This window comes from Bactrocera latifrons, unplaced genomic scaffold (assembly GCF_001853355.1).
Source record: "Bactrocera latifrons isolate USDA-ARS-PBARC rearing strain unplaced genomic scaffold, ASM185335v1 scaffold_420, whole genome shotgun sequence".
In the NCBI taxonomy this organism is placed as follows: domain Eukaryota; kingdom Metazoa; phylum Arthropoda; class Insecta; order Diptera; family Tephritidae; genus Bactrocera; species Bactrocera latifrons.
In genome coordinates this window covers 176,973-191,044 of record NW_017537069.1, presented here as the reverse complement: position 1 = coordinate 191,044, position 14,072 = coordinate 176,973, and the positions used below count along the sequence as shown (strand labels likewise).

General features: G+C 33.3%; 4 protein-coding genes across 14 annotated transcripts in view; 3 read left to right on the top strand and 1 right to left on the bottom strand.

Moving 5' to 3' along the window:
• The first annotated feature begins 2,605 nt into the window (after window positions 1-2,605).
• LOC108972748 lies at window positions 2,606-4,202 on the top strand. 3 transcript variants are annotated; one of them, XM_018939505.1, is made up of 5 exons: window positions 2,606-3,061; window positions 3,118-3,406; window positions 3,461-3,773; window positions 3,830-3,897; window positions 3,957-4,202. In XM_018939505.1, exons 1-5 carry the CDS (start codon window positions 2,781-2,783, stop codon window positions 4,149-4,151), a joined length of 1,146 nt encoding a protein of 381 aa, XP_018795050.1. In that variant the 5' UTR covers window positions 2,606-2,780; the 3' UTR covers window positions 4,152-4,202. The 3 variants fall into 3 exon arrangements, with proteins under 3 accessions (XP_018795050.1, XP_018795051.1, XP_018795052.1); XM_018939506.1 differs by having other exon boundaries at window positions 3,830-3,893; window positions 3,957-4,047; XM_018939507.1 differs by having other exon boundaries at window positions 2,955-3,003; window positions 3,136-3,406.
• Window positions 4,203-4,948: 746 nt separating this feature from the next.
• LOC108972749 (COP9 signalosome complex subunit 8) lies at window positions 4,949-6,146 on the bottom strand. Its single transcript, XM_018939508.1, has 4 exons — window positions 5,984-6,146; window positions 5,765-5,826; window positions 5,524-5,702; window positions 4,949-5,468 (listed from the first exon to the last, which is right to left on the bottom strand). The coding sequence occupies exons 1-4, from the start codon at window positions 6,038-6,040 to the stop codon at window positions 5,212-5,214; spliced, it is 555 nt and encodes a 184-aa protein (XP_018795053.1). The 5' UTR covers window positions 6,041-6,146; the 3' UTR covers window positions 4,949-5,211.
• A 1,356-nt stretch (window positions 6,147-7,502) lies between these two features.
• Window positions 7,503-11,267, top strand: LOC108972772 (serine/threonine-protein phosphatase PP2A 65 kDa regulatory subunit). 4 transcript variants are annotated; one of them, XR_001993660.1, is made up of 10 exons: window positions 7,503-7,793; window positions 7,865-8,018; window positions 8,090-8,508; window positions 8,568-8,642; window positions 8,699-8,836; window positions 9,001-9,342; window positions 9,412-9,697; window positions 9,761-10,033; window positions 10,122-10,305; window positions 10,364-10,551. XR_001993660.1 is itself a non-coding variant. In XM_018939546.1 (10 exons), exons 1-10 carry the CDS (start codon window positions 7,710-7,712, stop codon window positions 10,916-10,918), a joined length of 1,926 nt encoding a protein of 641 aa, XP_018795091.1. In that variant the 5' UTR covers window positions 7,503-7,709; the 3' UTR covers window positions 10,919-11,267. The 4 variants fall into 4 exon arrangements, 3 of the variants coding, with proteins under 3 accessions (XP_018795091.1, XP_018795092.1, XP_018795093.1); XM_018939546.1 differs by lacking the exon at window positions 10,364-10,551 and adding an exon at window positions 10,893-11,267 and having other exon boundaries at window positions 10,122-10,250; XM_018939547.1 differs by lacking the exons at window positions 10,122-10,305; window positions 10,364-10,551 and adding an exon at window positions 10,893-11,267 and having other exon boundaries at window positions 7,504-7,793.
• Window positions 11,268-13,174: 1,907 nt separating this feature from the next.
• The window catches only part of LOC108972751 (lipase member H-A), a 15,142-nt gene continuing 14,244 nt past the window's right edge, over window positions 13,175-14,072 (top strand). For 4 of the 6 annotated variants that reach the window (XM_018939515.1, XM_018939512.1, XM_018939510.1 and 1 more), the window contains exon 1: window positions 13,175-13,324. The gene's annotated coding sequence lies outside the window, so the exon portion shown is untranslated. The remainder of the gene's footprint in view (window positions 13,325-14,072) is intronic. The other 2 variants (XM_018939514.1, XM_018939511.1) reach the window with 1 other exon arrangement.

Genomic DNA, 14,072 nt, shown 5'->3' with positions numbered 1-14,072 from the left:
CTATCATTGACTCGGACTCGGTTGCAGCCTTGATACACACCCGCCTCTGTGCAGCAAAAAACCTAGATTAACAAACACAAGGAAGGTTCGACGTAGAGAAGCTTTACATTAAATTTACATTAAATGGAAAAGAAGGAGCCAAAATATTATGTTTATAAATAGTTTCCATATATAAACGAAAACATACTTTTAAAAATATTTCGTTACTTATAAAATACTTTTTGTAAGCTTTTTTTTTTTAATTACTATATAAGTAAATTGATGCAATTTTAAGATTAAAAGTTTTATAACTGGCTTTACTTCCGCATTGATGTTTCTGCAATCAATTTAATTTGTACATAACTATTACCCGTTTAAAGCTAAATTAACTGTTTTAATGTTAACCAATGTTTACTTATTTAAAATTGAAGAGAACTCATAGCTTTAATGAATATGAATTCATCACAGCCGCAATTTTTCATGATTCACTGTGAATGCTGTTTAGTCACAGTCGCAATTTTTCATGTGATACTGTGACTGCTAATTTGTTGAAGTTTCCCATGTGTTCGTTAATTCCAGTCACTGCTACTTTAGGAAACTTGTCACAGCTGTGACCAGTGATTTTTATGTAGCARTGACAAAGTCACAGGTACTTAAATATTTGCCATCTCTRCCGTGTCGCAGTGGAGAGAAAACAGACTGCCTACTGACAGACTGCAACGTTGTAATCGACCACAACACGAACCGGATAGGATATATACCGAGAGTTAGAGAGGGAGAGAGTAAAAAGAGCTTTACAAGCTCGCCGATTGGGGTAATGTTCGAAAACTCTACGAAAAGATGCGACCACTAACAGAAGGTTTCAAGGACGGAGCATGTTTTTATAGGACCCGTAGAGGTGGTGGAGTAATTTATGCCCAGACCGTACTAAAATTTTGGAGGAAACTCTTCTCCAGCCTCCTACCAGGATATGGTGAACCCGATTTCCCAATCGATGACGGTGGTGCAGACGTTCCATTGCCCGACCATGAAGAAGTTCGAATAGCAGTTACCCGTCTGAAAAACAACAAAGAGGCGTTGCCGATGGATTGCCGGGCGAGCTATTCAAATACGGCGGCAAAGAACAGAAAAAGAGCATGTCCAACGATTATAATTTAAGTTCGGTCTGCATAACCCACAAAAAAGGAGGCACAACAAGCTGCGCCAACTACCATGGGATAAGCCTCGGCAAAATCAACAACTGACCAGATATTCACCATGCGGATATTCACCATTTCACAGCATGGAAAATAGTGGCCTTTACGCCGCTGTGTCTGTGTGGTATCCCCACAAAACTAGTACGGCTGTGTAAGCTGGCATTAAGCAATACCAAAAGCTTCGTCAAGATTGATAAGGACCTCTCTCAACCGTTCGATATCAAACGAGTTTCAGACAAAAAGAGTCCTTTATCGCGCGACTTCTTCAATCTACTTATGAAGAAAATAATTCAAGTTGCAATTGAGAAATAAAGTCCTCTTTCTACGAACAAATACMAAACTCAATAGGGGTATTGTCTTGCTCTTGCAAAACCCTTGCACGGTGCACGAATTGCATATATTTACTCTTGGTACACCGGCACAACAACAAACACACGCAGAAAATGATTTGCATTGGCTGTGAAATATGTCAGACCAAAACCCATGTTTATTTTCGTGCAATGACAGGAAGAAAAATTACTGCAACCCTGTGCTAGTTGTCATTTTACTTAAATACATATTTTGACGTTAAATTGTTAAGGAAGGTAAATTTTAAATAGATTTTATAATTTCTACTTAAATTATAAAGATTTGTTACAGTTTTTTTTTGTTAAGAAAGAATGCAGAAGATGCGCCAATAGTCATTTACAATAAATTAACCGAATCAGCCCTTCATATATCATTAGATTCTGCAATGAGTGCTCTCGTGCCCTTGTATATTTCGGTATAGGATTTTTGCAATCTTCAATCTTGCAAGAGCAAGAGAACCCCCCTAATAAGTCAGTTATTATTCCCGAAGTGYTGTATGCTGCACGATACCAACATCTGATGAGTTGACGTTAAGAGTTTTCGAGAGAAARGTTCTGCGGAAGATTTATGGTCCTTTGCGCTTTGGCCACGACGAATATCGTATTCGATGTTTAACACCAGRGTATCCTCAGTTTTTCTCATTGAACTTCTTTTTTATTTCGGGCCTTCTGCCGCATTTAAACAAAATAACCGTGGTCGGTACAACACCTATATGTCTTCAGTTTTTTCTCATAGAACTTCTTTTTATGTTTTCGACCTTCAACAGCGCCCTTAAAAAATAACCCTGGTCGATCTCAGTGTTATTTATCAAGAGAAAAGAAACTCTGAAAAATTTTGCGTTACTCACGATGGAGCATTTTTAATTGCCAGTATAATATGTATTCTTTTTTATGCATTTGCAAAATATGGTAACACATATTATGTGTTTGCATACAATAATTTTGTTATTATGTGAATAATAAAACCAAAGTTAAATATTGAAAAATAGTTAGTGTAATAGTGTAAATTAAATACAACACAAACGTCTATAAACGAATTAGTGAAGTATTGCTGGATATATAAGTAAAAAAAATAAGTTATAAATCAAAGAAGCGCGATTCTTAAATATTGAAATTTTTTTTAATGTTTGTACAATATATACATATATTAAACCGACGTGGCATCCCTAAATAAAAGCGGCATTTTGTTGTTAATTGAGGTTTTGAAATTTATTGTGCAAAGGAAAAGTAGTATTTGTTAACAAGTATTTGAAAAAATATGGATGACATTGACGTTCTGGAAGACTTACTACTTTTGAAGATGATTGCAAGTAGACAACGCCGTGGAAACCAAGAGATTTTTAAAACTCGCAAAAACCATGGATTTTACTCAAGCGGAGTTAATGTGTTGACCAAAAATAATCCAGAACTATTTATCGAATCTTCAAGGTTTACTTATGAGCAGTTCAAAGTATTGTTGAATTTGGTTGAGTCATATCTACGTAAGTACTCCCGCAGAAATCCCATTGAGCCAGAGCAGAGATTGTATATAACTTTACAGTAAGTGCATTGAAGTAAACTGGTTTACTTTATTGTTTACTTTATATTATTCCTAGTTTTTTGGCTCATGGCAGGGCTCTTCGTGTAWTATCTATGAAGTTTCGAATTGGCCTAGAGACAGCCAGATCCATAATTTTAGATACGTGCGATGTATTGTGGCGTGTTTTGGAAAGCCGTTACATGAGCACACCTAGTGATGCGGAATGGAAACAAATTTCAGAGGATTTTTGGAATGTAACCAAGTTACCACATTGTTTAGGGGCAATAGGTGGTAAACATGTGCCAATAAATTGCCCACCTAATTCACGTTCAAAGTATTTGAATAATAAACAATTTAATAGCGTCGTAAGTACAGGAATGAATAACTAAAATGCTAAGGTAAAAATTTTGCCCACACAGATTTTACTTGCAGCTTGCGATAGCAATTATACTTTTACTTTTGTGGACGTTGGCTCATATGGCAATCAAAGTGATGGTGGTGTGTTTAAGACTTCCCAGTTTAGAAACATGATTTCAGATAAGTCTATGGATGCTCCAAATGCAGAAAATTTGCCCAACTCAGACTTAGTGTTTCCTTACTACTTCGTAGCTGATGTCGCATTCCCTTTAGAGAGAAACATAATGAAACCATATGAAACAGTTACTGATGTCAGTGAAGAAGTGTTCAACCAAAGATTGTGTAGTGCTAGAATGCGAATTGAGACTGCTTTCGGTAAAAAGTATCCTGTACAAATATGTTGCTTAATTTTTACAAAATTTGCTTTTTAGGTTTACTTACTTCTCGATGGAAAGTTTTGAGCACATCYATATCCTTTTCGCCAGAAAATGCCAAGAAAGTAGTAGTATTACCAATTTGTTTAAATAAAAAAATACAATTTCGTCTCTATTTTTTCAGGTTGTATTAGCAACAATAGTACTTCATAATTTCTTGGTATCCGGTAATGTGAACTATACTACTTTAGAGAAAAGAAACACTCACAATTTGACTAGCGTAAATAGTCACGATTTACTAACTGCTAATACGTCGAATCAATTAGCTCGTAATTTAAGAAATGAACTTTGTGAATATTTGAATTCTTCTTTAGTATAAACATATATCAATATTTAAAATAATATAAATAACGATTTATTTTAAAGTTAATATTTTGAATTGCATATTTAAATTTAATTTTTTTTAACTCTCCTCTACGAAGACAGCGGTGATGTTTATGTAACTAACTTAATAAAATATTACGTAGGTCGTATTCTAGTCTAGAAATTTGAAAAATTCGATTTTTTTTCATGTTTTGACATATTATATTCAGAAAGATCTTCCAAACTAATCTTTTAAAGTTCGAATTATGTGATGTGGCGACATCTCTCAAAATTTTTAAATGTAAAAATACATCGGTAAAAATAGAAATTGATGACTACATACATATGGCACACTGCTGTCCTCACCCTGGCGAATTTAACCGAAATGATTTTTGGTTGATATCGGTAGYATCAAAGTTACAACACAAAGTATTCCATACAAATACAAGTCAGTTTGTATGAGAACTATGTATATGCTAAGTGGTCCGATCTGAACTATTTCTATGGGAGATTTTACCGTTGCTTTGGAGAAAATTCCATGGCATATTTCGTGAAGATATTGACTTAAATCTCTTTTCCGAGAATTGCAAACTTCGTAACGAATCTAATGTAGTCTGCGCAGGGTGCAAATATAACGATGCCAGGCCTGCATTGATTAAAAAATACAAGATGTTTTAATTTGAGAATATGTCGCTCAACAGCCACTATAAATCGATCTTACTCAGTCCCATGGTAGAACTTTGGTGGTAATTTCAATTGTAAACCTCTTTTATTTTTGAACAGGGTTCAATCATAATGAAAAAAAAAACTGTATACACGAAGTAAAGAAGTTTTCACGAGTTTATTTCTCGAATATTTGCTACAAACTGAAGATAAATGGATTTAGATGTGTATACTTTTAAGTTTTATGTATATATTTTCAATAAAAAAAAACTAATATTAAGTTTCTTTAATATACTTTGAAAAAATTTATGTGTTTACCTAATTACCATGAATACGTCATCATCCACCCGACCGTATTTTTGTATTCAATAAGTATATAGTACGGTACAATTTAACTTCCGTATTTAAAGTTTTTAATTTTCCAAAAAAGAAACAAAATCTGTTAATTTCAATAACAAATCTTCCGAACTTGCTGTGAATTCGGTATTTGGCGCTGGTTTCTTAGGAATAATGACTGCCTTTTGGTCTTCATTTTCGTATTTCCAGTCTAATGCATGGCAGGTTTGTTTTAATTCATCTCGAGATAAATGGGTAAGTTGCATCAGCTCATGTTCGAAAATAGATATATAAGCTTGACCAACTAATGATAATACATCACGCTGCATTCGCTCTAAAATATTATATTTATATAAATATTAGTGAAATATCAATAAGTTTGTCATTACCAAAAAGATCCTGCATTATATGTTTTATATTTCCTGGCCAAGGATAATCCACTTGTCTAAAAAAATCGGTGGCATTGTTAGCGATTAAAGCGCTCATGACCAAATTCAATCTTTCTAATTCGTTATTCTCTTTTTTTACTGCTTGTGGTATTCTTTTCCATAAAAATTTCGCATCAGCTCTGAAATTTAAACATATGTATAATTTCAATGAATTTCTCTTAACATTAATATAAAAACTTACATTTTGTCCTGATAAAGATAAATGGCCAGCAGTTGAATGTAAGAATCCACGTCGATGTTCGTCTGCAAAATAAGTAATAATCATAAAATTTACTAATGTGTAGATATTTATTAAGTTTTAAAATCACAATATATCATACGGGTAAAACCAAGTATTGTAWATTCAAAGCACGCAGAATTCATTAGATATTACCTTATACATCCTTATACCGATACTTACATTTAATTCCTCCAATTCTATTTTCTTCATTAAATCACTATATTTATTTTCTTGCATTTTGTAAACAATTTAAGTTTGCCAAAATATGCGAATGTCGATCGAGCAATAACAATTAGGAATTATGAACAAGAATCAAATAAATCAAAATATCGATAAAAATAATTAGACTTTTGCACCAAAAAAAATTATTCGTTCTTATGACTGTCCATTTGTTATACTAAAATACGTTAAGGGGATTCTCTTGCTTGTGCAACCCTTGCACGGTGCACGAATTGCAGAATTTTCCTCTTGGTGCAACGGCACTACAACAAACACACGCAGAAAATTTGCAATCGCTTTAAAATATGTCAGACCAAAACCCATGTTTTTTCGTGCAATGATACGTAAAAAACAATTGCAACCCTGTGCTAGCTGTCATTTTACTTAAATAYATATTTTGACGTTAAATTGTTGAGAAAGATGAATTTTAAATAGATTGTATAATTTCTATTTAAATAATAATGATTTGTTACAATTTGTTTGTTAAGAATGAATGCAGAAGGTGCGTCAWTTCAAAATAGCCATGCACCATAGTCATTTAAAATAAATTGACCGCATCAGCCCTTCATATAACACTAGATTCTGCAATGGGTGCTCTCCTGCCCTTGTATATTTCGGTRTAGGAGCTTTGCAATCTGCAATCTTGTAAGAGCAAGAGAATCCTCCTACTGATTTTGATCCCCTCAATAAGAAGCAATGTTCATGAAATTATGTACAACAACAATTGTAATAAAATTTGCAATGTATAAACAAGAAAATTAATACTTTACACAATTTAAGACATGTTTTGAATAAATTTTTTTGCAATTTATATTTTTTATTCTAAATTACTTATGTAAGAGACCCATCATGAGTCCAATACTAAACTTAAAATTTCCATAACTTTTTCTTGAGATCATTATAACTCTTGGTTTAAAGAAGAATATTCAATAAAATATCCATAACATATTCTTAATGGAACGTGTTGTCCAATAATTTATGAATTAAATAAATTCGAAAACAATTTTTCAATGTAAATTCCTAATAATATACTATATACATTTGACTAATGTTAGTCAAAATAAATACATTTTCATCAAGTATATACACGAATATTTAAATCCTATTGGCTCAGTGAAAATAAAAAATGTGATCTTATTGCTAATAATAGTTTATTCCCATAACAATTATCGAAACTAAACTTTTGTTGGTTTCGAAATAATACCGCATGGAATAGAAACTCATATCAGAGCAATTTTGCTATAAAGTTCTGCTCAATAAACAAAAACGCGTTTTAATTGAAACTTAGCTACTGTTCCATATATATTAATTATTTATTTTATGCGACGATAAGGATTGCTTTTAGTGAAAAAATAGAAAATAAAATCATAAACATAACAATATGTTAACAAAACATAATATTGATGGTAGAACACCATTCATTCGGACTGTTGTCCGAAAATAATTTCTCGATTACTTTGTCGAGTATATCTTCCCTGCCTGCATGCATTCGGAAACTGACCCTCCTTCGGGTTTACATCAATCGTATGAAAGCATAAGAATTTAGTCTGAAAATTTTTCGGTGGATAAATTTAACAAGTTTCTTAATTCGAGTTATCTGATCAAATAACAGAGAACAAGATTATACAAATTGTGCAGCAGTACAATAAATTTGACTTCTTCAACCGAAAATTGAACTTGTGAAAAAATGGCAGCAAGCGACAAATCTGTCGATGACTCCCTCTACCCGATCGCTGTACTAATCGATGAGTTGAAAAATGAGGATGTGCAGGTTTGAGAAATACTTTAATTTATTTAGTTATTTATGTTACCTTGACATATATTGTTGTTTGTATTGATTAGTTACGATTGAACTCTATTAAAAAACTGTCGACAATTGCTCTTGCACTGGGCGAAGAACGTACGCGTTCTGAACTGATTCCGTTTTTGACCGAAACAATCTATGACGAAGATGAAGTACTTTTGGCATTGGCTGATCAACTCGGCAACTTTACAAGTAGGAATTAATTGATTCGGTCTTGAGAAATATAATCGTTGTTTACATACATATATATATATTTTGTTTAGGTTTGGTGGGTGGACCCGAATATGCCATGTATTTAATACCACCTTTGGAGAGTTTAGCAACAGTTGAAGAAACTGTTGTGCGTGACAAAGCTGTAGAATCATTGCGTACAGTGGCAGCAGAGCATAGTGCCCAAGATTTGGAAATACACGTTGTACCAACATTGCAACGTTTGGTCTCAGGTGATTGGTTCACTTCACGTACATCAGCTTGTGGACTCTTCTCTGTATGTTATCCAAGAGTTACCCAACCCGTAAAAGCAGAATTACGTGCAAACTTCCGTAAGTTGTGTCAAGATGAAACGCCGATGGTACGCAGAGCTGCAGCTAGCAAATTAGGAGAATTTGCAAAAGTCGTTGAAATTGAATATCTCAAATCAGATTTAATACCGAATTTTGTGCAGTTAGCACAAGATGATCAGGTATGTAGTTTTTTGTGGTGAAATCATATGATTTTGTTATCTTTTTGAATTACCTTAAGGATTCTGTACGTTTGTTGGCCGTAGAAGCCTGTGTTAGCATTGCCCAATTGTTACCTCAAGAAGATGTTGAGCACGTAAGAAAACCAAAATATTTATCCATTTAGAATGTTGCTTAATTTCTTTATTACAGTTGGTTTTGCCGACTCTACGTCAATGTGCCAGCGATTCTTCTTGGCGTGTGCGATATATGGTGGCAGAAAAGTTTGTAGATTTACAAAAGGCTGTTGGGCCTGAGATTACACGTGTTGACTTAGTGCCCGCTTTTCAGGTTGGTGTACACAAATTTTACAATTATTATTATTATATTTTGTTGTTTGAGATTTTAAATTTAATTTAAAGATATTCATATTTCTCTATATGTGCTCAGAATGTGTTATTTGACCTGGCTTTATACCTATGTATATACAAACATAACCTTGGTTACCATTTTAGTATTTACTGAAAGATGCAGAAGCTGAAGTTCGTGCTGCAGTTGCTACAAAAGTAAAGGATTTTTGCGCTAATCTTGATAAAACCAACCAGGTCCAGATTATCATGAATTCAATATTGCCATATGTGCGCGATTTGGTGTCAGATCCCAATCCTCATGTAAAATCTGCTTTGGCGTCCGTTATTATGGGATTAAGTCCTATGTTGGGTGCGTACAATACTGTCGAACACCTTTTGCCCTTATTCCTTATACAACTCAAAGATGAATGCCCAGAAGTTCGTTTAAATATAATATCTAACTTGGATTGTGTTAATGACGTCATTGGTATTCAACAACTCTCACAGGTTATAATTAATTTGTCGTATTGAATTTTTTTGTATCCTAATTTTTATTGTATTTTCACATAAATCTAGTCGCTATTGCCAGCTATTGTTGAATTAGCTGAAGACTCGAAATGGCGAGTACGTTTGGCAATTATTGAATATATGCCCGCATTAGCAGGTCAATTGGGGCAAGAATTCTTCGATCAAAAGCTTCGTGGCTTATGTATGGGTTGGTTAAATGATCATGTGTACGCCATTCGAGAAGCAGCTACTTTGAATATGAAGAAGTTAGTTGAACAGTTTGGTGCCCAATGGGCTGAGCAAGCTATTATTCCTATGATCTTGGTTATGTCACGTAATAAAAACTATTTACACCGTAAGCGATACTTATTTTATATTTATTTAAAATAACAATTAATTTTACATTGTTTATTCGTAGGTATGACTTGTCTTTTTTGCTTAAATATGCTGGCTGAGGTTTGTGGAACAGATATCACAACCAAATTGCTGCTACCTACAGTACTTCTATTGGCAGCAGATCCAGTGGCCAATGTTCGATTCAATGTTGCAAAAACACTACAGAAAATTTCCCCTTTCCTTGAAGCTAGTGTTATTGACTCACAGGTGAAGCCAACACTTGAGAAGCTAAATGCAGATCCAGATGTCGATGTAAAACATTTTGCGTCAGAAGCGATTGCGGGTATCGCAGCAGGTATAGAAACACTTTCCGGCGTACATATTTGTCGCTGACTGCATATGTATATAAGGATTTAGTTATTATTCCTTTTTGTAATGCTTAGAAATGGAATTAGACATATTTAGAAGTGTTATTCCACCAGTTGAGGGTAAAGTGAATTCTGCAGCCCTAATGGCTAAATTGGCTGTCCAGCCGCCAACAGAACGTACCATAGAAGACGACGCATTTAATTGTTAGTTGAGTGAAATTTGAATTTATCCTTTTTATATATGTATATATTCATACTGGTAAATAATAATTTCATTTTAATTGTTGCAATCAATGTATTAACTGTCCGTTTTCCAGTATGTGTCTGTTGTGCATTTTCACCACATATTTTAACTGGAAATTCCGATTCAATTGATTAGCTTTTARGATTTGTCTGGTATCTAGTTTAAGGCATTTCTATTGCAATGATTATTTATCAAAGAAAGTTAATAGTGCAGTAATGCAAACATGCTTCTATTAATAATAATAAATTTGTTAATATCTTAGTGTTTGTTTTATCATTCTTAACGATAGATAAGTGTGTTAGGAATGACTGTGAATTTCGTTGTTAGGGAGAGTAAACAACAAGAGAATATAATTTAAATAAGTTCATACAATATACAGGCGGCTATATACTCGAAAATATATGGGTGTTTTATGTACAATAACTTTCATGCAAATGCTTGCATTACATACATACTTATGTTAYCCATATTTTGTCTAGTCCTCTTTGTTTTTGAAAGTGACTGTTTTAATGTTGTTTGTTTCTCTTTCTTCTATTTACAGCGTAATCACTTAAAATTCAACATTTTCATTTACAATTTTTTTATCATTTTTTTTAATTTAGCCGAAGTAAAAAATGGCAAGGATTAAATAATAATGGCTCAAAATTAACAGTATAAATTTAAATACCATCGCGAAGTCAACATACTTTAAGAGCTGCTTTATTGAACGTTTGCAGATTATTACTGTGCGAAGCAAATAATAAGAATAATACATATTTAAGCATTACATCAAATTATAAAGATACAAAGAAACAAAAAAATAAAAACGGATTGCACACAATCTTTTATTATTTAATATAAACTGAAATAAAAGTAAAATTTTAAGAAGTAGTTCACTCAAGTGCATACAATAATACAAATTGATGTTATTTATTAAATGTATTATTTTATGTTTAGTAAACAATTGGGTATTAAATAAAGCTTATATTGCATTACAATACGTCCGTAAATTATGTATGACATGTTCCCACATAGTGCATTTTATGAAAGATTAAACTGATTGGACATTATCAGTGTGGCTTTACACCTGGAAAATCGACAACCGACCATATATTCACCAGGCGCCAAATCTTGGAAAAGACCCGTGAAATGAGAATCAACACTCACCACCTCGTCGTCGATTTCAAAACAGCTTTTGACAGCAGGATCTCCGCAAAACTAACACGGTTGTGTAAACTGACGTTGAGCAACACCAAAAGCTCCTTCAGCATCGGAAAAGATCTCTGTACTATCTTTTATAAATGTGCTCAGCTACTGGCGTACGATGATGATATGGATATCATTGGCCGCAACACCCGCGCCATTATTTCTGCTTTCTCCAGATTAGGTAAGTAATCGAAGCAAATCGTAAGAGTAAGACAATCACTCCCCTGGAAACACCAGGTGGAGGAGAGGACCTGGCTTCGCTTGGAATCTGCAATCAGCATCACATCGGCTATRACCGCGTAAGCGGTATCTACGCTAGTAAAGATGTTTCCACTTAAAATATATAACAAAAATTTAAGCTATAGAATTAATTACTCTTATTTAGTTGATTTATTGAATATATCGTAGATTAAATAATTAACGCAAATCAAATAATTTAAAATCAGCAAATTACCAGTATTACTAAACCAYTTCGATCCATTTTTATTAGAGGTGAAAAGTGTGGAAGTGTGATAATGATATTCTCATGATATACTGGATATACTATACTTTTGCAGCCAAGGATGTACTTTCGACTCGATTTTATTTATTTTGGTCAATTTTATCAATTTTCATTTATATAATTAACTTGTTGGCTGATTTATGACAATCGTTATCTTAGGTATATGAGAATTAAGGAAGTATGAACACGAATCAACTCATTTTTGACACACATGAAACCGGTTTGTTTAAGACTTCTCATACCATCTTGGGTGTGAAATTGTATGTCTCTGTCTTGTTTCCTCTTCCTTATTGGCGTAGACATCGTTTACGCGGTTTTAGCCGATTTTACCCTGCTTCGCGGGTACTGCGTCGAATACTTTCAGACGTGGAACGTTTTCAACCATTCGGACGACATGACCTAGCRACCGTAGCCGCTGTCTCTTAATTCGTTGAACTATTTCAATGTCGTCGTAAACTTGTACTGCTTGTACAATACTCAAAAGACCATAAGTCTTCCGCAGAACCTTTGTCTCGAAAGGTCATAACTATTTGTTTGATGACAGGAAATATTTCGTCTTGCCCTCGCTCACTACCAGACCCATTAACTTCGATTCCTTATCCAGTCTTTCGAAAGCAGTACTAACTAACTAACTATCTCGGTATGATGTTTTTATCTTTTTTAAATGAAATAAGACGTTTTCTGGAGTAGTTGGAGCATTAATTAACGGTTCGGCCGAAAGCTGTTCAAGGTATAAACAGAAAATATGTACTCAGAGTTTGCAAGCTGAGCTTGAAAAAGTCCAAATTCTAAGATTTTTTACAAAATTTAATTTATCCTAATATACATATATGCATTGTGACAGTCTTTATATCTGACTCTACCTTATAATCTCATRACCGCACCAAATTTGTTGAATATCGACCGTTCAGTTTGTCTARTAGCTACATATATATATAGTGTTCCGATCTGTACAATCGACAAATAAGAATCAACAGYCACATATTTATTCAATGATATTTTGTATGAAATACTTCGGACCTTTGCATTTCAAAGTCTAAATATTTGATCACCCTACTGTATATAATATTGACATACTTATTTAGTATATAAAAACATTTAAATGCTCTTGAGAGAGCTCCAAATATGGAGCAACAAATTCCGGTTGATTGCTTGCAATAGACATTCGTAATATAATGTGATCAGTGCTTGCTCAAATCTACGACCGGTAACAACTTGTTGAGCAAACGCAAATATTTAAGTTATTGTTGCGCGCAGCGTGGCACACGAAATTGTTTTGGCGTATTTTCAAAGTGAGCAGTGGCTAACAGTTAACAAATTTCAGAAAATATATTAAGCAATATACAGGTACACATACATAAATATGTATTCAAGCATACTTCTGCTTGTCGCGTGCATTTAAAAGTATATTTGTGGAAATAAAACGTTCATTTATGAGAGCGTATAAASTATTGTATATACATATGTATAAGCGTACTTAGGCATTTATTATTAAAGTTTAATATTACTTTATTGTTATTGAATCATTATGTAGAAACTTATAACAAACCATTAATTAAGTTGCCAAAACAGAAACTGATTAAGTAGTTCAGACAGCGTGTTATTGAAACTAATAACTGCGCAAGAATTTCACTGTGAAGTTATAATATATGTTTGAGCCAAGTTTCCTCTTCGTTGAGAGCTCAAATAAAAGGACACCTATAAGTTGGTTAGAAACTCTGGCGGAAAGGTTAAGTAAATATTTAAATTGTCGACTTATTACTTTTAACATGTTTTTCACATTATCAAAATTGTATGGTAATGAAGAAAATATTATATTACCGAACTAATGGTTTTTTTTATTTAGTATGCAATTAAACTTGTGCAAAGTTCATTGTGTTATGAGAATTAAATGCAAAACATTTCGGCGAAACACTCTGCACATCATTGTTTTATGTACACACTACATACTTACTTATACACTTACACTACACATACTTATATGCACCTACTTTTTATACCATATTTATATATCCTCAAGCTGTAAACATAAGAATGTGAGTATATATTATATGTACATACGTATATGCATATGCATTAGGGTGTCGGTTATTTC

Excerpts from the sequence above, each read along its gene's own strand:
- LOC108972772 (XM_018939546.1), top strand. The coding sequence starts at position 7,710 with ATGGCAGCAAGCGACAAATCTGTCGATGACTCCCTCTACCCGATCGCT. Across the intron at positions 8,509-8,567 it reads AGTTAGCACAAGATGATCAG|GATTCTGTACGTTTGTTGGC; the intron begins GTATGTAGTTTT and ends AATTACCTTAAG. Across the intron at positions 8,643-8,698 it reads CTCAAGAAGATGTTGAGCAC|TTGGTTTTGCCGACTCTACG; the intron begins GTAAGAAAACCA and ends TCTTTATTACAG.
- LOC108972749 (XM_018939508.1), bottom strand. The coding sequence starts at position 6,040 with ATGCAAGAAAATAAATATAGTGATTTAATGAAGAAAATAGAATTGGAG. Across the intron at positions 5,703-5,764 it reads TATCTTTATCAGGACAAAAT|AGCTGATGCGAAATTTTTAT; the intron begins GTAAGTTTTTAT and ends TTTAAATTTCAG. Across the intron at positions 5,469-5,523 it reads TATAATGCAGGATCTTTTTG|AGCGAATGCAGCGTGATGTA; the intron begins GTAATGACAAAC and ends ATAATATTTTAG.